The sequence below is a fragment of the Vidua chalybeata genome, chromosome 6 (genome assembly GCF_026979565.1).
Source record: "Vidua chalybeata isolate OUT-0048 chromosome 6, bVidCha1 merged haplotype, whole genome shotgun sequence".
Lineage (NCBI taxonomy): Eukaryota > Metazoa > Chordata > Aves > Passeriformes > Viduidae > Vidua > Vidua chalybeata.
The window spans coordinates 60,727,675-60,750,603 of NC_071535.1; the positions used below are offsets into that span (position 1 = coordinate 60,727,675).

The 22,929-nt window shown below is 37.1% G+C and overlaps 1 protein-coding gene across 3 annotated transcripts in view; it reads left to right on the forward strand.

Moving 5' to 3' along the window:
* CCDC73 (coiled-coil domain containing 73) overlaps positions 1–22,929 on the forward strand; it is a 66,458-nt gene that overhangs the window by 36,132 nt on the left and 7,397 nt on the right. For 2 of the 3 annotated variants that reach the window (XM_053946883.1, XM_053946882.1), the window contains 10 exons: positions 1,518–1,646; positions 2,020–2,079; positions 4,539–4,643; positions 9,156–9,266; positions 10,781–10,912; positions 13,240–13,275; positions 14,770–14,938; positions 15,289–16,824; positions 19,468–19,601; positions 22,295–22,773. In XM_053946883.1, coding sequence (XP_053802858.1) covers positions 1,518–1,646; positions 2,020–2,079; positions 4,539–4,643; positions 9,156–9,266; positions 10,781–10,912; positions 13,240–13,275; positions 14,770–14,938; positions 15,289–16,824; positions 19,468–19,601; positions 22,295–22,504 — 2,622 coding nt within the window. In that variant the 3' untranslated portion in view covers positions 22,505–22,773. Of the gene's footprint in view, positions 1–1,517; positions 1,647–2,019; positions 2,080–4,538; positions 4,644–9,155; positions 9,267–10,780; positions 10,913–13,239; positions 13,276–14,769; positions 14,939–15,288; positions 16,825–19,467; positions 19,602–22,294; positions 22,774–22,929 lie in introns of those variants that run through there. The other variant, XM_053946884.1, reaches the window with a different exon arrangement.

Consider the following 22,929-nt stretch of genomic DNA (forward strand, 5'->3'; position numbering starts at 1 on the left):
AACAGCTGGCATCAGATCCATGGCATGCTTTTCACCTGCTGGTGTGGCACCCAGCCTGTGAGCTGTGCTCTCTGTCCCTCACCTGCACCTCCGTGCAGGCTGCCACGGTGCACCTTTGCACTTGCACAAAGTCAGAGCTGCTTGCACCTTCTGCCACTTAACAGCAGGAACTCTCCTTGCATGTTCATTACAGAGCATTCTAGTAAAAGCAGTACAACTGAGATGTGTCTCTATTGCAAAAGATGGGGAAAACCTAGCTTACAGGATAGAATAATTGTAAAGCATTGCTGGCTTTCAGTTCTGTAATTGATTCTGCAATTGCACTTAGGACTTACTAGATCACTTTTAATTTATGGCTAAAATACGTGAGAAATAAAGCCTTTAGCAAAAAATGATTTATTTTAAAGTGCTACCTATACTTGTATTTTCCATAAAACTTCGTGAATTTCAGCTGCAATGTAATCTTTCTTTCTTCTTTTGTACTGTTCTATGATTTTGTCCAGAACAGTTAACCACCAGTCTGTGATAATTCTGTGTGTGATAACCGAAATTCCAGTTTTGTGAAGAAAAGTTAAACAGACCAAACTTAGTTGTTAGATAAAACTATGACCATTCTGAATGCTTGGTTCACCACTATGGCATCATGGAGAATTCTTGATGCTATCTGTGAGCAGCATTCATAACCTCTGCTATTTGTCTGAGTAAACGTCAGAGTGCTCAAGGAGAGAGCGATATTAACCAGACTACCTTGCACCAGGATGGGAGGGGAGGGGGAGAGCAGGGCACAATATTTATGGCTCCAGGAACTATAAGTTGTAATTTAATGAGATCAAAGCGTTTGCTGTTTATTTGCTGCACTAGGAGCTCTGAATAAACTGGTTACAAAACAGATACCAAAAAAAAAAAAAAAAGCTAAAAAAAAAAATCTGCAGGATATTTAAAAGAGGATAAAGACTATAAAATCAAAGGCATCATGTTGTAGAGCCTTCTAATATAAAATTAATTTAGCATTCTCTTGAGATTAAGTAATTAATGTTTCAGGAAAAGCAAAGATCCTCCAAATTTATAGCCAGTTCCTGTTATTACCAGATAATGGCTGTTCTCCTTTTTTTTCCTCCTCATTCCCAAGAATGTACACCGTAGTTACAATAATAATTCCTATTTTATATATGGGTAAAGAACCCATAAGATCCATTGGTTTTACCAAAACCAACTCGATGTCCATTTTTATTATATCTCTTGGAAGAGAAAATAATAAAATACTTAAGTAAATACTTCAAACAGAGTAAAATTGGCACAATAACATTTTACCTGTGAAAATAAACTTTTAGTCACACGTGACAAGTTTGAAGTTTAGTAAGTCAGTCTTACACATTTCAGTACCTGTAATTTATTCTGTTGTTTCCATACATTATTTCAAAGTAGGGCATGGCCAGGATAGTTTAAAAGATTTGTCTCTGTTTTGAATTGCAATGCCTATACTGGATGAACTATTTATATGTGTTTCCTGTGTTAAGGAACTGAAGAAAGTAACTACAGACTTGATAAGGTCCAAGGTCACCTCTCAGTACAGGGTGGGAGAAGAAAACATCAATCTTGCAGTGAAGGAAAAACAGTTTCAAGAACTGCAACAGAAAATCAGAATGGTATTTTGGATTTTGAACAAATTAAAGTTTTGGTGACTATTTTTTTGAATTATTTGAATATTGCTTCATTCAAGAAACCTCCTGGCAATGATCTTGGATGGATACAGATTAGTGATTCCTTTCTACTATATTGCATATGCAATATAATTAAACTATTTCCACTATAACCTTTTCTAGGGATATAAATGTGCTGTGAATATCAGTATAATTTCTTAGTTAAACAAATGGGTGAGAAGACATTAAAAAATAATTCCATTTCTTTAAGTAACCGCGTGATGATTCACTATATCACATTAATACAATATTGTTAATGAAAATAGACAGTAAATTAAATGTCTTTTACTGTTCTTCATGCTCTTTTTCTTTTTTGAAGGAGACAGCAGTCAGTAAAAAAGTTCAAGAAGAAAATACTCACATTAAAGAAGAAAAGCTGGTGAGTTGTTAATACAGCTTTACTATTTAAAAATCACTTAAGAATGTAGGTGCTGTATTTCATACTTAGGTTTATTATTATACTAAGCTACAAAAATAGTTAATTTCACTTGTTTACACTTCAGAAATATTTTAATACTGGCCTAAATGGTATCTTACTGCTCAGTTTTTAGAAAAAGTATTGCCAGAACAAAGTCCATTATTTGACACTTTATTCCAAGTCTTACATTTTGTCTTTGAATTCAGATGGGAGAAATTTGGTATTCCCATGAAACACCTGGCTACATGTGGGTTCAGTATAAATAAGCAGGAAGGCTGGCATAAAATGCTCTTCTGCTTTCTGGTTGCCAACAGTTTATTGTAACATTGCTGGTACTGAAACCAGGTAAAATGGGAATAATGTGCCAATGGTACACGAAGGAAATGATGTTCCATTTAGACTATTAAGCAACACCTTTACATCCCTGAACAGAGTTAGGACTGTCTTCTCTTGCTAACTCAGATATATTCCAGGAAAAATCCTTTTTAAAAAAAGGCTATGGAGTCAAGCTTCAAAAAAAAATTTCTTCCCTGCACTAACAACATAAGGCACTGCTTTGCAGAACATTAACCATGAAAGGGGTGATTGGTTTTTTTCCTTTTCTTGAACAGTTGCAGAACTTTCACTCTGCAGTTCACAAAAGGGAACAGGTCAGAGAAGTGTATCATTCTTGGTGCCAGGGAGGGACAAAAGCAGAGTTTGCTGGCATGGCCATAGAGCACTCATCCAGCAGCACTCTTCCAATTTATAAAAGTCTGCTTGCATTTTGAGCTTGCTTTTAAAAAATACTTGCCAATAAAAACATGGAGAAAAATGAGAGACATACTCAGGCCTCATTAGTCTCACAGTCCTGAATGCACTAAAGGGATTTCTGTGGAGATGAATGGACCATAATTCGTGGAGCATATTTGCTGTGTTATCTAAGAGAAGGATTCTGGTTTGCATCTCTCTCTTGTTCTGTGTGAATTGCTAGGCTTTGTTTGGTAGGTTAGTTTGAACACATGGAGGGGTTTGGTGCAGTCTGGAGAGGGCTCTAATGTAGAGATGAGCTTCATGTTTCCCCCAAGTGCTTGGGTTTGAAGACATGGATTTCTGTGCTGTGGAGCACTCATAATTCACCTTGATTAACTGAAATGTTGGCTTTAGTGATTCTTGGGCTTAGGCTAGAAATACCATCTACATTACAGCTGATTTGTACTAAACTGTATGAGAGAAGCAGTCTGGTCTATTTGAGAGAAAACTGTCCTAGATTTAAAAGATGTGGCCAACTCTGCTACTGGCCTGTTAGATGACACTGGCCAAGCCATTCCACAGCTCTGCAGTTCAGTCTTCTGGATGTAAAATTGAACTAAAAATAAATTAACCTTCAGTGAAAAAAATATTATTTATACATGCATGAAAAGGAATGAGAGTACACTGAAATATTGATTTTATTTTTGTTAGATAGCTGTATCTTTGTATCCAGTAGAACCAAAACTAGAATAATTTGAAAAGACTTTGCAAGTACGTCAAAGTACTTTGTTTTAATAATATGTTCCTCTCTCATTATATTTTGAAGCAACTGAGCACATCTAAGATTCCTTTCTGCCTGAAACTCAGGGTTTTTTCTGTGCATATCTTCTTTTAGTAACTGCTGTAAATGGTCTTGAGGGGGTGATGATTGGCTTGTCTGGGTCGTTCACTTTGTCTTTCAAACTTTGGAGATGTGTTTTGTAGTGTTCAATAAAAAATGGCTCAGTTTCCAGCAGACTGCAACACATTTCATGGCAGCAATCATGGCACCTTCATCAACTCAAATCAGCTCCCTTTGGGTGTCTCTTTTTTTTACAACTTCCCCTTCATGAAGTAACAATACAGTCTTGAGGAGGGTCCCACCAAATTTCAGACCCTGACAGGATATAGGCAAAGGTAATGGGTGGTAGTTCACATGTATTAGGATTTAATTCAGGAGATACAGAATAATTTCTTGTTAGGGTGATCCATTTTGGAATAATTCCTTTTGGATTTTCTATATTTTTCAGACCTGTGGTATGGTAAGATAAATTTATTCTGTTTATCCTGAATAGAAATCACAGTGGGGTTGGATTAGATATATTTTATCCAGATTTGCACAGAAGAATGTATAAAGATTGAGAGGATTTAATTTTAATTATAGGAAAATTCTCTGAAAAAGAATGTTATAATCGTTTATAGTAATGTTAACTTCTCCAAGGTAAAAGGTCAGAAAAATGGGTGTTGTTCTGATTTCTCCCTACAAGTTTTCCCTAATATTGAGGTTGGAGTACCTTTTTTTACACACATGATTTTGTAAACACTGACAGAATTAAAAAAAAATACTATAAAAGACATAAATTATCTAATGTTTAAAGTCCAGAAACAAAATCTTGCTCAATATATTCTATTCTGTTTGTATTACTAAGGAAATTCTCAGCTCTCTACAGTGCATGCAGGAGCTGCTTCAGCGAATAACCCAAACGAATGTTAGAATGGAAAGTGAATTAAATGCACTGAAAGAAGACTATCAGGTCAGATTTTTCTTGATTAGACAAGCTGTTATTATCTGTTATGTATTTTTTAAGTCCAGGGCTGTTAAAGACATCTGTGTGCCTTTCAGAACTTTTGACCTCACTTCCATTGCTCCCTCAGCTCCTTAACTGTCAGCACAAACCTTGAAGCACAGGCTGTGCTTTCCCTCTTCTCTCCCTAAAGTAAATCATGGTTGCCATTCTCAGCAGCCATTTCTAGGGGGCAAAACCAGAACAGGGTTGCTTTCAAATACTGAAATAAAATGATTTTATGACTTTTGTTTCTTGTAATTTTCATATAGGTACTCATTTCTGGGCAACATTTCAAATTTCAGATCTTCATTCGTAGCTGGACCTTGTCCTTGTTTTACTAAAGCAGAGAGCCTTTTCTTTAGCCCTTTCTTGCTGTGTTTTCTGGCATCGTATTTTTGCTAGAGGTGGGAAGTAGTCACGCTGGAGAATGTGGAGTTGCAGCACTCCTCAGCTCCCATTTGTCTTAGTTTAGGGCAAATTTCAGGGGGAAACTTTTGAAGTGGTCCCTTTAGAAGCAACTTTAAGCAGCCTCTCCTCCCACCAGTTTAGGAGACGTAAGTTTCCTGTGAGAAAAGTGGAAAAAAATTGTTTATTTAACAAGCAAAGTACTCACAAACAGGAAAAATGAATAATATTAAACAATGAAACTTCTCATTGTTTGAAGAGATGGCAAATTCAGAAAGTCTTTCTGTAGCTCAGAGTCCTTTTTGTGGGTGTGTCTTCAGTTTTTTCTCAGTCTCTCTGTGGCCAGGTCTGGTGTGTGCAGTGTAGCTTGGGGTGCCCCAGATGATAGTCTTGGTGTTATTGGACTGAACAATAGCTGAACAGTTCCAAAAAACTTCTGCCTCAGCTAACTCAACAAACCCAACTAATTAAAAGCAAAGGAGAGTTCTGTTCTGCTGTCCGTGCTGCAGGCAACACAGTGGGTACTGATTCTTTGCTTCTTTTTTTTGCTAAGGTCAGGATTAAATGTGTGAGAAGGTATTTCTTGTTGGGACTCAGATGTTTATTAATTCTTATTCTACAGTCTCACAAACCCTGAGTTCTACAGCCCTTCACTCTCACAAACTAAAAATGGAGCCCCATCTCCCTCTCTATGAGGCATTTTAAGGATAAACTGTCCAATTAAGAAATGACACCTAAATTGTTTTTACTTTTAACCCAATAACCAACCACCCGTGCCCACAATGTGGACTTTTTTATCCAATTACACAAAACCACCCAAACCCATGGAGAAGAAGGTGAAGAAGAAGGAGCAGCCACTGCCCTAAAACCTCCATCTTGCCTTATATATATTACTATAGTCTAAAACCTTAAACTTGTAGGTTTTCCACCCTGTGATGTTACACACTTCTATTCAAACTCCACTCCCACAATCCCAGTTCTGTCATTCCATTTTGGAAGCTTCTCCACAGCCTCAGGTCAAATGGAGTGTTCTCCTGGGGGTCAGTGCCTGTCAGCACAGAAAGTCTGGAATTCTCAGTAAGCAGGGTTCCAAGTGGGTGAGAAGGATGCAGGGGAGCAAGTGCAGTTTCTGCAAACAGCCTGCACGCTGCTTCTCTCCCCCTTCACTCTCAGAACCAGTCTTAAAGGTGCAGAACTTAATATCCAGCATAAACAGAACAGATGACTGGGGATACAAGCATCATGAAGTCACTCTAGGACACTCTTTCAGCCTGTAAAAGCAGCTCAGAGCAGTTCAGATTCCACATTTCAATAGCAGTTAGTGCACTGAAGAGTAAGGTCATATCCATTCCCATCAGAGGTATCATGCAGAGTTCAGGTACAACCACTGACTGGACTATTAAAATTTATTATCTACTGTTTGCCCACACATAACCACAACTGTTCCACTCTTTGAAGCCAAGGTTTTGAACTAGGAGTTCAGTTAATTTCAAATTGAACTTCCAGTGTGGATGTATACTTTTGTTTCTCAATAAATGCTGCTATGCTAATTTGAAATTATTCACCTTCCCTAAGACTTTACTCTTAACAGGTGTAAGTAGTTTGCCTTCTGCCACAATATAAACATAGGACTTCTGTATTTTGATGAAACAAGTAAGGTTGAAGGTGAGCTATGTTCTCTATCAAAGTGGCTAAAATCTCCCTAGGAATTAAAGCATCTGCAACATTTTTACAAAGATTAACTGAGAAAGCCTTTGGCTCTAGAATTGCCTAAGGTAGCATGATTTTCTGTAGCTTCTCTTATTTGTATATTGGGTCCAGTGAAACAGCTGGATTACTTGCTATTCATACAGTCCTGGTTTTTGTTAAAATAAGAAGGTAATGTGCTTTTTATTTTTATTTTTTAAGATAATTAGAATTGCTTTGTAGATTAAAACAGAGGCTGGAGATAATATATAACCTACTGATGATGACTTTCATAATACAGGAACCCTTTAGTCCTTTGTGTCAGGACTATTGAATAGCAAGTGTATTTTGAAGTGCTTTTTTCTGATAGCATTTCTGAGCTATTGTTTCCCCTCTCAGATAAAGTTTATAGTATGCCTTAAAGCTCCAGCTAAAACAGTAAATGGTATCTGTGAATCTTCTCTTTGAAGACTGCACATAAATGTCTACAAGTATGGCTTGTTTTCTTCTTATTAAGGTATGAATGGAGGAAAAGTCTCTGTTTTGCAGCCTGGGAAGGCCGAAAATTGATTTCTGGTTGCAATTATGCTGGTTCTGGTGAGAGCCTGCTCTGATTTGGGTCTGTTCATATCAGACATTGGGAAGGTATTACTGTTTTTGATTGTTCTAACTACAGCACAAACCACTGCTGGTCATAAAAGCTTCAGTGCTGTCCTCAAAGATAACTTCAGGCATAAATACTTCAGATGAAATGGGTGTTCCAAGGCATGGATAGCCAATAAGAGGCTCTTGGTTCAATCTTTATTACTTAAACTGATGTAAATAAACCTTTTTTTTCAGTTTGATACAATTTCCATGATATTCCAGGAAATGAGACAATGTTAGCTTCTTATTTTGCATATTTTTGTATTTTTTAAAACATCAAGTGGAACTTATAAAATAGGGAGATGAATATATAACTTTTCAAAAAAAAATCTTGAACAGATGACAGAATACTTGAGAATGCAAGGAATTCAGGTATTCCCCTGTCTGTATTACTGGTTTTAACATGTGATCAGTTCCATACATCTGCTACTTCTGAGATTTTGCCCTAAGAGCTATGCTGTGAATAACTATAATCATCCATCACCAAGGAGGTTGCATTTCAGGAGCAAGTAAAAGCATCCTTGGAGTTAAGAGCAGGTTCATCAAAGAGAGGAGGTCTTGCACTCCTGGTTTATACAACTGCATGAAAGAGGCAATATCAGAGTGGGATTATTCAGACAATGCACTGCTGAATTGTCCCATTTTTGGAAATACATAATCTGTCAAAGAAGATCCATTATATTCTTATGCACAACTTTTCCCATGTATACAAAAGTGCAGGGTGGTTTGAATTTTCCTAGTACCTGTAAAATATAATTTTTTTAATAGTGTAGCTAAATTAACATAGACATTTTAAAATTGGTGCTAAGTGAATCAAAAAGTGGACTCATTTTTGGTTAAAAGATTGAGTAAAAAGGAATTTGAGTATTGCCTCCATAACATTTTTCAAGTGGACTTTCAAAGATGCTCAGCAGAATCATAAATATGTAGCTGGTCATGCAGCTCATACACTAAAGTTATGCTTGCATTATCAAATATATTTGTGTCATCTATATGGCAGGTAATGGAATACAGTGACTCTTATCTTCCATATTGTTTGCTATAAAAATATGATAGGATAAATTCCAAGAGTACCTGATACCTGTGTGAAGTTGCTGCTGATTTACACAAGACTCCTTTAATTTAGCATAGGAAAGCTGAAAGAGTTAACCCAAAACTGTTGCAAGTACAGTTATGGTGGTATAAAATTTAATATTACTGTTATTTCAATGCACTCCTATTTCAGTGACCTAATAAAAATAAATTAAAGCATAATCAGATACATACTTCATGTTGCAGTAGATATGTTTTAGAATGTAAAGATTGTATAGTTTATAAGAGAAGTTAATAAACAATTTAGGACAGAAAAACTGATTATAAAAATATTTTTTTTCCTGTCAGTATACAGTAGTTTTTTCTTTAAGTACAGTGGCCCTGGATTATGCTACATTTCATATCTCTCATCTCTGGACTTTATATTACTTTTTCAGCACATTAAAACTTACGCAGTGAAACTGAATAATGGCAAGTGTTTTTATACCCTTTTATAGCCATTTCTTTTTTCATAACCTCCCCCTGTTTCCTGTTAGCTAAACTATAAGCACCTTTCTGTTAATTTATGAAAATTATTGTTGAGATAGCACATTATCACTGATCTGTATGGCACTTGCAGCATGTTGGAAGCAAAGGTCCAAGCAACATAAAACACATCAAAATTCATTAATGTGGTATTGATTATTTTTTGGATAATTAATTTTATTGCAGGCCCTTGAAAGAGATAATGAGCTGCAAAGGGAGAAGGCAAAGGAAAATGAAGAAAAGTTCCTTAATCTTCAGAATGAGCATGAGAAGGCACTAAGAACTTGGAAAAATGATGTAGGTTTATTAAATTAAATGCTTTAGTATGAAAAGTTTTTTTGAATAGTTGTCAAGCATTTCAGGTAATCCTTAAAAGCCAAGAAAATATCGCAGAAATAATGCAATAAAAACAACTCATTTCTTCTCCAGTAATACAGACACTTCTAGAAATGAATATTTTTTTCAAGGTAGATTTAGGTTGACTTCTGTGCTCTAAAAGGTCAGTGCTCTTCCTGCAGTTCTGATTTGAAAGGAATTCTTCAGTGTGGAGTGAGGGTGAAAGGGGGTAAGAAAAGGTGTGTGTCTGCTATGTCCCCCTAGTGAATTCACCTCTGTGGATACCTAAACAATAGTTTGTCTTCTGTATTTGACATTCTTTCTATTGCCTCATTACTTTTAAAGAATACTTCAGTAATTATTTAATCCAAAACAATTAGCAAAATATTGTAGCTGTAAAAATTGTCTGCAGTAATAAATGCATGTTTAGATATAGGAAAGATTAATACCACTTCAATAAGACAAGATCTGCTTAATGTGTGGAAACCAGACTCTTAGCAGCATTTGTTTAATAGTCTGTCTTCTTTATTTCTGTGTGCTTGGCATTTGCTGCCAGAAAGGTTTTGATTTTGGTAGATAGATTTCCAGGGAAGCTGTGGGGAAATAATGCAAAGTTGTCCTTGTAATCCTGTTGTCTAAGGCTCACTCCTTTGAGTGCAGCCACTATGGGGATGACTGCAACCATGAGACCACAAAATAGCTGAGCTGTTCTGATGCTCAGTTCCCTGAGAAGATTTGATTTCCCTGATTCCTTGGAGAATTTTATACCACAGTTTCCTCTATAGACATGGGAATTTGCCCTGCTTAATTCTCAGGAACATTTGCATCTGTTCTGTAGAAGATAATTGTTATTCCTTTTCATATTTCTGCTGTGGCTAACTAGAAATTTTGTCTCCTAAAGTAAATCAGCAAGGATAAAACTAACACTGGTCTGGAAATCTTTCTAAATTAAGTGAAGATATTTCTGTAAAATTGCCCTTAGATTATTTTTACAGGTTGTAGTTTGGACTATTCTGTTAGTTCTAAATACAAAAATTTAATTGTTACATATTTTCTGAGGGAGCATTGGATACTTGAGGCTACTTACAGAAGTAAAGGGCTAAACAAATTATTTGCTGTTGTGGTTTCTTGACAATGTAGGTAGAGAATGAATTTTGAATATTACATTTATCTTTGAGCCAAAAAGGAAGAAAGCTACAAATACAAATCTCACTTTTTTGGAGCATTGCTACTGGCAGTAAATGGTGAAAAAAAAAATCCCAAACCAGTTAATAAAAGCTATAATCTGTAATGGAAATGTGGTTAAAATTTTGGTTTGAATGAAAAAGCTCAATTACTTTGTACAAAGAAATTCCTTAGTATAGTTTCTTTTAAGGATGTGGTTTCATTTGCTGAGCTGTTCATACCTTTGAAAAACGCTGGTTTACCTATTTGAACATGCAGTAAAGTGTTGGTGTGCTCTGCAATTATTACAGGAGGAAAACATGAGAAGAGAAATACACACTATTAAAAATGAGTTGAATTCCCTTAAAGGACTTCATAGACATCTTGAAGGTTATCATCCTCCTCCAGGAAATCAGCATTCTGAGCAAGTGGAAAATCTGCAGGTAAGTGTCTTTACTAGCTGCAGTGTGTCTTGTAAAAATGCCAGAGAGCTAAAGATATGACAGTTTTCCTAATCTTGTCTGTCATGTCCACCGATCCTCCTTTGACATGGCTTAACCTAAAAATTTATGTGACAATGGCCCTAAGTATCTTTGAAACTTCCTGTACCCACAGAAAGTTCTCCTTTTATCAAGACAGCAACCTGAGATAGTACTTCATTAATAAATTTTTTGCCTAACAGACAGCAGTTAACTTAAGCCACCTATCTTTACTAAACCCTATATCACAGACATATTTTCCATGGGTATGTCTCAAATACTGGGGCAGATCCAATTGACTTCATATGTGTGTAAGTTCCCTGGAGGTGTGGAAGCAGGTCCACTTCTACTCAGAGGAACTAATTCCAGCTTCTCTAAAATCTGTAACATGGGACAGATCAGGAGGTTGTTTTTATCAATACATAGCTTATCTAAGTGCTTCAGTTTTAGTTTAAGAAATACCAACCTTTACGTCACATAGCATGTTTAGGAGTCATCGGGTGGTGAATGCAGGGGGTAAAAGACTTTTATGCAGTGCAGGCTGAACTAGAATTGAGCTTGGATTGTTGGGTGAACCAAACCCATGTTCAGCTCTAGGTGCAGGGCACATATGGGAGGTCAACAAGTGGTTAAGCACACAAAGATGGGCTTTTGGAACAAAAGGAAGAACACATAGCAGCTCTGTTCTATCCCATGATCCCTGCAGCAATACATAGAGCTATAACAGATCTCTCTGTTTTATTCCCTGCAGCTCTGTGTTATCCCATGATCAAACTGGATTGCAAATTTGTATTCCAGTCTTCTGTAAGATTGAAAAAATTGGGCAGAGTCAGAAGCCATAAGAAACTTCTCTGTTTCTGCTGTTCTGTTGAGTATTTTCCATTAACTTTTACAAACAAGTAATGATCTATCCTTCCAAGAATGGAAAACTCATTTTTCATGTATACAGTCTTGTTTGTATTGTTAAGAAAATAGGAAGACGTTAGGACTGTAAAGACAGGTAACTATTTTAGAACTAGTCCATGAATTGTCATAAAATGACAAGCAGTAAAAATATTTTAGGATTTGAAAGAATGTAAAATCAATTTCTTTTTGATGCATGTACATATGTATGTTTATAGCTCACACACAAATGTATACATGGCTGTGGTATGGGCTTAATAATGTGAGGGAAATTAGACTTGAAATGATTACTCACTGTGCCAAAGCTGAGCTCTACAAGGAATAATGCAAATTGTGTATCTTAAAAATCACTGTTTCCTTGAATGGAAATAGAATATCGATTTTGTTTAGGATGCAGAATCAAAGTGATTAAGCATTCATGATAAACAGTACTGGTGCTTACTAAGATAACCCCACGGGTTTGAAAGCAGAAAAGCTAAAGCATATGCTCATAAATGCAAAAGAAGTCAGATGTCTTCCAAATATACATCTTACACTATCTTATGGCAAATTGCCACAGCACTTTGTGTTGTACAGTCATTAGATTTTCAAAGCTAGGCAGGCTGGACTGAGTGGAACACTGCCAAGAAACTGAAGCTGCAGCAGATCATATTGGTTATTCTGATTTGTGGAATTTCACCTTGTATCACTAATGAGTCAGCATCTAGTGACACATAAAAGGAAAAGGTGTTGGCTAGGATTTAGATCTTGACTGTGGTTCCAAGTGTTCTAAGGAAATATGCTTATACTTATTTTTACACCCAAGCAATCTGAAATCCCTGTTGTTATTTGTGGGGTATGAAATTCAGAATGTACTTAAACTTCTTCACACTGATCACCTCTGGAATAGTAATTAAACAAAAGACATTTTTAAAGTAAAGGTACAATGTCAGACCTCATTACAGGACTTGGATTGCAATTTAGTTTAACCATACCATGCTTCACATTCAGTTTGATATAGTTTATAATTCAGCTGTGTACCAGTAGAGAATAGGGTTACACCCAGCAATGGCTTGCTCTAATTCTTTTCTGGGTGTATGTACAGGGAGATCTGATTTTCAGAAGGATTTGAATTTCATATTATGAAATAGTTGAGGGAAAGGATATTTAGGGATATATGTGCTTCTTAGTTAGATTTTACTAAATCACAGGCAAAAAAATTAAAATCCAAGTTTAAAAGTTTTGTTATTTAGGTATTTTAGTTTACCCATCTTGGACCCATTTTTTTAAGGGCTGAACAGCCATTTGAATTTATTGAAAAGTAGGTTTCTTCAACCCATCTGAAAACCTGGAAAGGAAACGTGAAACCTTTCTGCCTTTCTGTGAACACTTTGTCCTGTTTGTTTCAGATGCAGTCACCAGCTCAGCCCACACCAACAAACGGGGTAAGTTCCACTGCAGTGGCTGTCTTATTAATGTACAAAAGAGTAATGCACACAGTTACAGAGTGGTGTTTCTGTCTGAAGAAAGAGCTCCTAGAAACAGGAGATTGTAAGATAATTACAGATTTCATGAAAGGAAAAGGAAATTTCTACTATTTGTATTCAAAACACTTGAAAATGTGATGCCAGGGCTATATAGAGCAAAGAAGCAAAATTAATTAAATACCTAGAAAAGAAAAAGATACAATATATACAATTTCCAGCTGTGACAGGGAAAAGAATGATAAAATATGAGGAAAAGAGAAAGAGATTTCAACTGAAACTTCAAATTGAGGATGGAGGAAAATTATTTTAGGACCTTCCTCTATTTACCATGACTCCTCCCTCCCCCAAACCAGCAAGGCAGGGAGCTTCAGGATGTTCCTGTGACCTGTAGGAAACTGTTCCTGGCAGATTTGTGTTCTACATCCCCTACTCTGCCAGCACTGCAACTGCCCCATTTTTTAGCAGTGCTGTCTTCGTGCCTCCCTCCACTCTGCAATATTCTCTGTCCTCCCCACACACCCAAGCACAACCCTTGTAACTCCCTCCCACATCCCAGCCTTCCTTCTGCAACACCTCCAGTCACCCAAGTATCTTCAGCTTTTTCCCACATCTTTTATGGACTAAGCTCCCTCCCACATCTGCCTACTTTTATATCCTATCTTTAGGGCAAGAGCCAGCACGTGCTCCTGTCTTCAGCTGCCAGACAGTTGATGATGATAAAGGATGCATCTCCTTTTGCTTTTATTTTGGTGGGATTTTATTATCTTCACTATTCAGGCCCTAGTTTCCACAGAACTTCACTGACTGCAGCTTTCTAAGCTGAACACAAATACAGATGCAGTAGTAGACCAGTGATTTAGACTTTTAAGTAGACAAATCTTTCAGGCTTCTATTCTTGTTGAATTTGACTCAAATTCAAGTTAAAAAGCTATTTAGGAGGGAATTAGGAACTAAATGTCAGGGATTGTAAATTCAGAAGCCTTATTTGCCTGTGAAATAAAGTTAAAAGTCCTGGGCAGTTTGCTAGAAAAGGATGTTATTTATATGTGCATGTGTTGTGTGTTGTTTATGTGTTTGGGTGTAAGCAGCAATGATGCAGGATTTTTGCATGTGGAATTACTGAGCAGGTCACTGAGTGGGCCAGCAGAGAGAGGGAGGGATCCAGTCACCACAGGTACAACACAAATTCCTTCCCCTGAGGAATTCTGAAATGTCAAATGTATAACTTTGTGGACTGTAATATAGCAGGGCCTGATTTCTTTCCTACTCTTGTAGGGTATGAGTCTGCTTTTTTCTTTTCCTCTGTTTACATTTAGTTTTTATGCTTCAGGTCTTTGTTTTCCACCAGAATTGTAAAATTAATTTTAAATCTCAGTCCTGAACTTTTTGCCTAATCAGTGACTATAGTAAATAGCTAAAATACCTATAATCTTCTGTTCCTTCCTATGCTAGAGTGGTCAAGAACACTCAAAAGACAGTGAAATACAGGTTATTCAGCAAGAGCATGAGTTTATGCAGTCTGTAATAAGAAAATATGGTAACTGTGGAAATGAAGAAGAAACTGAAGTAAAAAACACAAGGGACCAGTCTTCAAGCATTGAGGAATTAAAGATAGAACAAAGTAATAACCTTCCATGGATAATGGAGATAAGTAGTATTGTTAAGAAAGGAAAAATTATTTCAGATACAGTATATAGCAAGAGAGGGCTTAAATCCTGAATTAAATGGTCATATCTAAAATCCAAAGAACATTAATATGTTCTCTGCTCTCTCAGTTTATAAGTATTTTGCAAGTTACCATAGTGCAATACTTACCTTCAGTAACTTTTTGACAGTCTTGTGTGTGTAATATAAGATATCACTATTTATATCAATCCTGAATCCATCTCTTTGGAAATTCTAAACTGTAAAAATAAAGCATTACATAACCTCTGTGTCAGTCACTAATGAGAGAACACCCTCACTCTACAGGGTCACAAGTTCTTGAGAACAGTTTTAAGGATGAAATTAATGTTGCTAGCCCTTGTGAAGTAAAGCAAAGGGAGGCTTCTCCCAGGAACACCCTCTGCACAGATACTGATTTAATTACCCAAGGACACACCTCGGAAATGTGTGTCAGTGGGTGCAGAGAGGCAGAAGATGCAGGAACAGCACACAGAAGGTTACCAGATGAAAACAGTGCAGATGCAGATCAAAAGCCACGGGACAGCACTGAGCCTTTGGCAGCACACCACACACAAACAAGGAAAGACTTTATGGGTGGCACTGAGACTGTAGGTGCTGACAGGAAAAACAGAAGTCAGGAGACTGACACAAGCAAGGAAGAATTGTGCAATAGAGCAGATGAATCAACTTGTGCCAAGGCAGATGCAAACTCAGACACCAGAGAGGACAACAAAAGTGTCCTCACACCTGAAGCACCCAAACCCGAGTCTGAAGCTGTTCTTTGCACTGAGAAGAGTGCTCTGCATGACAGAAGTACAGACAACCACCAAGCTCAGGAGTTAAGTTTTGGCATCCTACCTTATACTAAAGAGAATTCTCTAGCAGAATACCAAAAATGCAGCTTGCTGAATAGTGACCATTCTCTAGGCAGTGGATTACATAAAACAGAAAACAACTTAAATCTGAGTGGTTTACATAGAGATAAACTTCCTCTGGAACAGACACACGTAGATGCTGAAGGCAGAAATGATGACAATGCCAGAAACATGAACAGCACTGCAGTTCTGGAAACTGATGCTCAACATCCACCAACTGTTTGTTGTGATAACACAAGTGCTGATGATGCTGCTGCAAAAGAATGCAGAGATAGTCAGTCTCTCTTAGGCACTTTTAATTTATGCCTCCCAAAAACTGAGAGAGGAATAAGCGCAGATGACATGCACAGCAAGCAACCTCAACAAGGCAGTGCTGAACAAAGAGGGAATGCTACAAACACATGGACTTCCAATGCTGAAGCCAAATCTCCAGTAAAGGCTGATGGTCTCGAAATTGCTCCTAAACCCCCCCCAGCAGATAGGGCACATACAGATAAACTAATTCCACGTAAAAATGTTAACAATGGTACTCAGATACACTGCATCAAAACTGGACATTCCCTGGAGATTAATACTTCAACAAATAGCACATTGTTAAAAGAGAAAAAAGACTCGCTGAGTAGTACAGTTCCAGGAATGAAGTTTGCTGAGGGTCACCTGAAAGAATCATGCTCTTTACCCATGAGAACATCTGGAAATTTAGGAAACACAAGTGTAAGGTCATCCTTTGATCTTTCAACCTCAGATAAAAAAGCTGAGAAAACTCCACTATACTTGAATTTTTTAGCTCTCAGTTCTTGTTCAAGAGTAAATCAAATGAGAGGTCAAGCTACATGGACTTCAGCTTCCAAGGAGCCTTCCCTTTTGAAAGACAAAGCACCACGCTTAGTGGAAAACACAAACATAATTTCAAACACACAGAGTCAAGATCTCAGTGAAAATGTGGACAGTGGAGAAACAGGACAAGGTAAGAAAATATAAGCATTAATGTTCTGAACCAAATAATGCTTAGAAATATTATTAGAATGTGAAATGTCTATATCTTAGCTTAGTGTAGAAAAATGTAAACCTGACATTTTAGTTATATCATAAAAGGTGAGATTGCTCTGTTTATGTTATAAATGCAACTAAACAGCTTTTGTTAGCTTATCAGTCACTTAGTTGATTAAATATTTTTTCCTCATATTTCCCTTTGTAAAATAACAGCAGTGCAATTACAAACCGAATTTTGGTAGGCATTTCTAACCCTAATGTAGAACATATTCTATCTGCATGGATCTGAAAAGCATTAAGTAGCTTTTGCAAATTATTCCGTGTTCTCAATTTTAGGGTAGATTTCAAAATTAGGGTAGATTTTGAACCAGTATGGTTTGAATGGGTCTTACAGAAATTTACTTTTTATTTTATTGTACATCTCTAATTTAGATGGACCATTAAAACCATCTGTATTTTTTGAGTGTGTGAAAGGACTTAATATTCTGTCAGGCTCTGGAAAACACAGAGCTTGAGGTGCTCAAGGAGCATTTTAATCTACTATTGACACTTGGTTATTATTTGTTGAGCAATATTTTGCACATACAAAATAGTAAATATGAACTTTATTCCGTGGGTTTCTAAATCATTACTGAGATGTGGAAAAACTGTATTTTAAATTTGTTTTGCAATAAAATGAGCTGGTAGATTACCCCTAAACAGAAGCCCTGGGTGTTTTCCAGAGAGCAGGAACCACAGGACAGGGTGTTTGTGTTTATAGAGTTTTTGTTGGTGCAAGCTTTTCACCTTTGGCCCTTGAACATACCAAGAGCAGAGTGGACTCCCATCCTTAGTTTTGCAGCCAGTGGCAGACAGAAATCCAGCAGTCTGGATTCTTTACATTGCTCTGTTACGAATTTATAGGTAGTTTTGTTTCTGTCCGTGGTCTCCTGCCCATGGATATTTGTGTTCAGATGCACATTTTTGAAGTTCAGTTTCAGGAATGTCTTTGTGCCTAAAACAGCAGTAGTGATAGCAAGGTAGCAGAATCCTGATCTCAGATGGCACATTATTTCTTTTAATAGTGTGAATTTTGGTATCTGTTTCAATAAAATGAATGCCTAGTTACATGATGTTCTGCATGTATCTTTTCTGTAAGAACAGACAGAGCTATCTAAATTTCTTCCCTGTGAGCTCCTCCTCTTCTTGTCAGAAACTTTTCTGCATGCAAAGTACTGAAATTCCAAGTGACTCTGAGAGATTCATCCAAAGGAATTGGTAGGGAACTAACTCCAGTCCCTCAACTGAGTTATCTAGTGACCAGACCTTAAATTCCAGCAAACCTTCATGGTGAGGGTCTTGGTCTGTGTCCCAGATGTGCCTCATGCTGCCTCTTGGAGATAGATCTCTCCCTGAGCCTGCTGCCCTCTGGGAATGCTGCACCTCCTTGGGAGAGAGGAGAACCTCCCTGTGAGGGCTCCTACAGGTCACTGCAGCTCCCAGTGTTTGTTGTGCTTGGGGTTTGTGTCGTTCTGTCTGCAGATCTCTTCCCAAATGGCAAACCTGCAGTGGAATCCATGTGGATGCTGGACCTACATTTTAAATCTTTTTTTTTTTTTTTGACTGACTGGAGCACAAACCATTTAGCCATGTGGGAGATCTAGAGGTGAAGAGAATTGGTGAAAGAGTTTAGTAAATATATCTGAAGGAGTTCCTTCTCCTGCCTAAGCACAGTGCTATTTACTGTTCATACACTGGTTCCCAGAGAGCAGACACTCCACATCAGTAAATGAAGGAATTAACTGGGAATGGGAAAGATCTTCCTGACAGATGCTTAAAAAAGAAAATAAACACATAACCATTTTCCTTTTCCTCCCAAGAGAAAATGTCAGTATTCTGAAATAACTGTTACATAACCATGAGGTAACATGTATTTTCATAGCAAAACAAGATTTTCCTCTGGTAATGCAGTGATCCACAGGCATCTGTGCAGTGACAAACAGCTCCTATTTGCATTGTGAGGAACTGTGAAAGCATCCTTGTATTTTTAACAGAATTTACTGGTGCTGCACAAAGCCTCTGAAGGAGTGGAGGCTTATACCTGGCTGTGATTAATCTACTCACCTGCCTTTCCTACCTTTAGTAGATGGCTGACCACCTGAAACATCAGATAGAGTCATTAACACAAAGACCCCTTATTTAAATTGTTGATTATCTGAAAAGCTTTGTTTTCTTTTATTACAAGCCACCCTGGAATATCATGTTATAATGGCATTAATTATGCATTTTATTATTGTTGTCAGACTGAGTTTAAAGTAATAGCATTTGAAAAAATATATTCAGTTAGAATATTTAGAATACATACACTTTCTATAAGTCATTTTTCTGTCATTAACTTAATATGTGAAAATGAGAGAAAACATTTTTAATCAAAGTAGAAATATACCTGATCTTTAGAGAAAAAATAAATGAAGCATGTGAAAGAAAAAAACGAAGGGTAAAAGCCTACAACAAAGATCCAGGGATTTAAAACAAAAATATTTGATTTTTGAAGATCAGAGGTACACCAGTTTAGTCATTCACAATTAGTGCCTGGAGACTAAATTGCAGTTGTTACCATTTCCTTTTTGTCAATCAGGTTCCAGCAGTTTGAACAGAGCTGCCAACACTCTGAATACCTCCAGTATCCACCGAGAGCCCCAGGGAGAGCCTAGTGAAGAATGGAATGCTACAGCAAAGGCTTTTTACGATTCTTCTTTTCCCACAGAACATGTAAGTCAATTAAAAATATTGCAGACCAGACCTCAGTGAGCTAATTCCACAGATATTTGTACAACTGTACCCATCTGGATACTTTAAGGCTGAGTCAATCTCCGAAATTATATCAAAAGGGCAACAAGACACCATTTTTCACAATTAAGGTTGATAGAAAACAGCAGGAAAAAGTCACAGCATATGAATCAAACAGATGCTAACCAGTCTGTTTGGGAGGGGAGGAAGAGGCTAGTCTATTGTGTACCCTAATAAAAATCATCACCTACAGTAAAAGTAGAAGTTAAATAAAAAAAAAAAAGGAAAATAGTAGTATGTAAAAGTATAAAAACATTGTTTCCTCTATTACTTGATAAACCATGTCATTTAAAAGAATCCATGGCAGAATAAAAATTCAGCACATCTGTGAATTAGAGCCTATCCATTTATCACACACTGTAGTTATGTGATGCCCTGTGTAATGTTATTTTGTAGGGTAGCATTACATAAACATGTAAAAAAACCTGTTGTTTCCCAAAGCCTCATCACTGCATTTTCAGATCTGTGTTAGACTCTGGAGCTTGAACGGCTCTAACTGCTCTATGAGGATTTGACTTAATGTTAAATGTATCACTCAAAATTGATAAAGTCATTTACAGCTGCAGCTGACCTTTCCTTTTTAGAAGGGGTTCTAGAGGTATTTCTCAGGTAGTTAGGGCTGTCTCTGGATGAGGTGTACAGTGGTTTCAAGGGACAGGATTGGCTGACTTCAGCAGATAATCAGGTATTGATGCCATCAGCATCCACATTCCCTGAAATTCACGAGACTGATGTTTTAAATTACTCAACTTTGCTAGCCTGATGCTACTTGTGAATGACACTGAGGTGGATTTTTCACCAAACACAGTGGTGGTATTTACTGTGTGTCTCTTGCTTTTTCTCAGGAGCTGAGTGAACTCCACTCTGTAACCTACAGCTGAAAAAAAGCTGTGTTTGTTTCATTATCTGGTTGTGGTTATGGCTGCTTTGTCACCTCCAAACTAAAACTCCTGCTGTGCTAGCTAAGAAAAAGCAGAGATGGACAAGAATGGTGCCTTGCTGGTTTCACCTTAGATTTTCCAAATCCTTAATCTACAAAATCTCAGCCTGCAATAATGCAGAGCACTCCCTCCTTTCCATGTTGGTGTCATTCTAATACTTTCTGTTCTCAACTTCTTGTCATTTTAATGACCAAGACAAACAAGCTGTTGGGAGATTAAAAATGGGCCTGACAGTCTTTTTTGCTTTCTACTTCATTTGCTTTGACTAACATGTATGATTGCAACTGGAGCAGACTTAAGCCTTCTACAATTTGGGTAATCTCAGTCAATCACAGTATAGTACTCTGAAAGGGGATAAAAATTAAGAAATGCTGCAGGTGCACTTGTAATTCTAGTAAAAATATTAAGAAGTGTTTTAAACATTAGTCTGTCCATGCTTAAGTACCACAGTAAGGATGAATAACACCTCCAGCTCAGTTTAAACATGCAATTTTCAGGTTCAGCCCCACATGCTATTCCATAGAGATTTTGACTAGTGGCTTGCAGTGAAGTATGATCTGTTTGTTGCTGAGGCCTTGGGGAAAAACATGAGGGAATTAATAGGTTCAAACTTTTACTGCTCAAATGGAGAAGTTACATCCTCGCTGAAAGGGAGATGCCAGTCATTACTGACCTGAAGTGTCAGTACCTTCAGCTGCATGGCAGCAACAAATGTTGTTGCATTGTTACAAATGCAATGATGAACAATTTGCATGAATTTTACTGTTCATATTTCAAACTCCAGGAAATGCTTGTATGCTAGTGAAGATAAGCTTTAGCACAAAATGAATGTGCTAAAATAAAGGTAGGCCTGATAAAGACATAGTCCCTTAGAGCTGGCTGGGGCACAGTTACCTAATATTAAAAAAATTGAGCAGAGGGGGAAGGTCTCATCTTGTGATCCATGCAAGAGGAGTCCCCTAGCACAGGAGCAGTGTCTGAGAGGTCACCTTGCAGCTCCCCTGCAGCACTGGCTCTGTGCTGCACCTTGCTCAGGCTGGTGCTGTGCAAGAGTCCCCCAGTCCCAGATTACAGGTGGAGAACTCATCATTCAAATGCAAGGTTTTTGCTCATCAGGCAAAAAACCTGTTTCCCTACTGTGTTGCCATCTGTCTTTGATTTGGATAGATATGAAGTAGCTAACAGTAATATATCAAAGAGTAATTAAAACTATTATAAGAACAAAAAGATCTTTAACATAAAAAAGCCAACCTATTACAGACCATGCATTACTGATGTTTGCTTTCTAATCCATACAGTGGAGATGGAGTTAATACTATAAAACCTCATGATTTTGGGTTTTGTTAATCAAATGCTTGCATAACAACAGAAATGTCAATTGCAACATTAAACTCTTTAATTAAGCTATTTATTTTGCTAATCTGCTTTCTAATACAAGCTTGTCTTTTTTAAATCACACTCTTGTACTAAGTCTTAAGTTTGGTTTATGAAAGTGTAATTGTCATTATCAAATTTTCTAAGTTAAATACAGTGCAAGCACTTAAAATTAAAAGTGTTTTGTCCAAGTGATTTATTTTCCTGTTAACATTTCCTCACTTGCTTAATTTCAGCAGAATCCAACAATCTGAACCTTTGTATGTGAATTATCAACTGCTAACATTTGTATTCTGTCAGGTTAAAGAAGGATTTGCTGCCTTACAGAACAAGCAGAAATCTTCTCACATGACTGTCACTCCAGCAAGAAGTGACAAAGCACTCAAAGGTGAGGACAGCTGCTCTCTTCGGACCTGCGTTACACAAAACCAAATAGGAGGAATTGAGAAATTACTGAATTTGGAGAGACTTCATTCAGCAAGAAAGAGAAAATATGAAGAAGGCCAGTGAAGATGAGCACCAGGAGATAAGCACTCCTTAGGCAAAGACAGATCACTTACCTAACCAGATTTGTATATATGGTATATATGTGTAGTTTCATGTTTAATATAACATGTTAACAGTTATTCTGTTCCAAAATGTATACAATTCCTACTCCTAATGTTAATTCTGGTTCTGCAGTCAAAATCAAGTTACTATTGGCTTTGCCCAAAGTTAAAAAGTTGATAAGTTAATGTTTTTATATATGTTTGGTAAAATTAAATAATTTCTTAACTGTACCCTCCTCCTCAGAAGTTTTGGCTGAAATAGTTCAATTCACTTTCTCTGACAGACTGCTCACTCAGTTTTCAGGCAAAATCACCTCTAAACTCTTTCAGAATACAATGGGTTCTGCAAACATTTACAACTACTTCCAGCAGTTCTAAGTGGCAGAA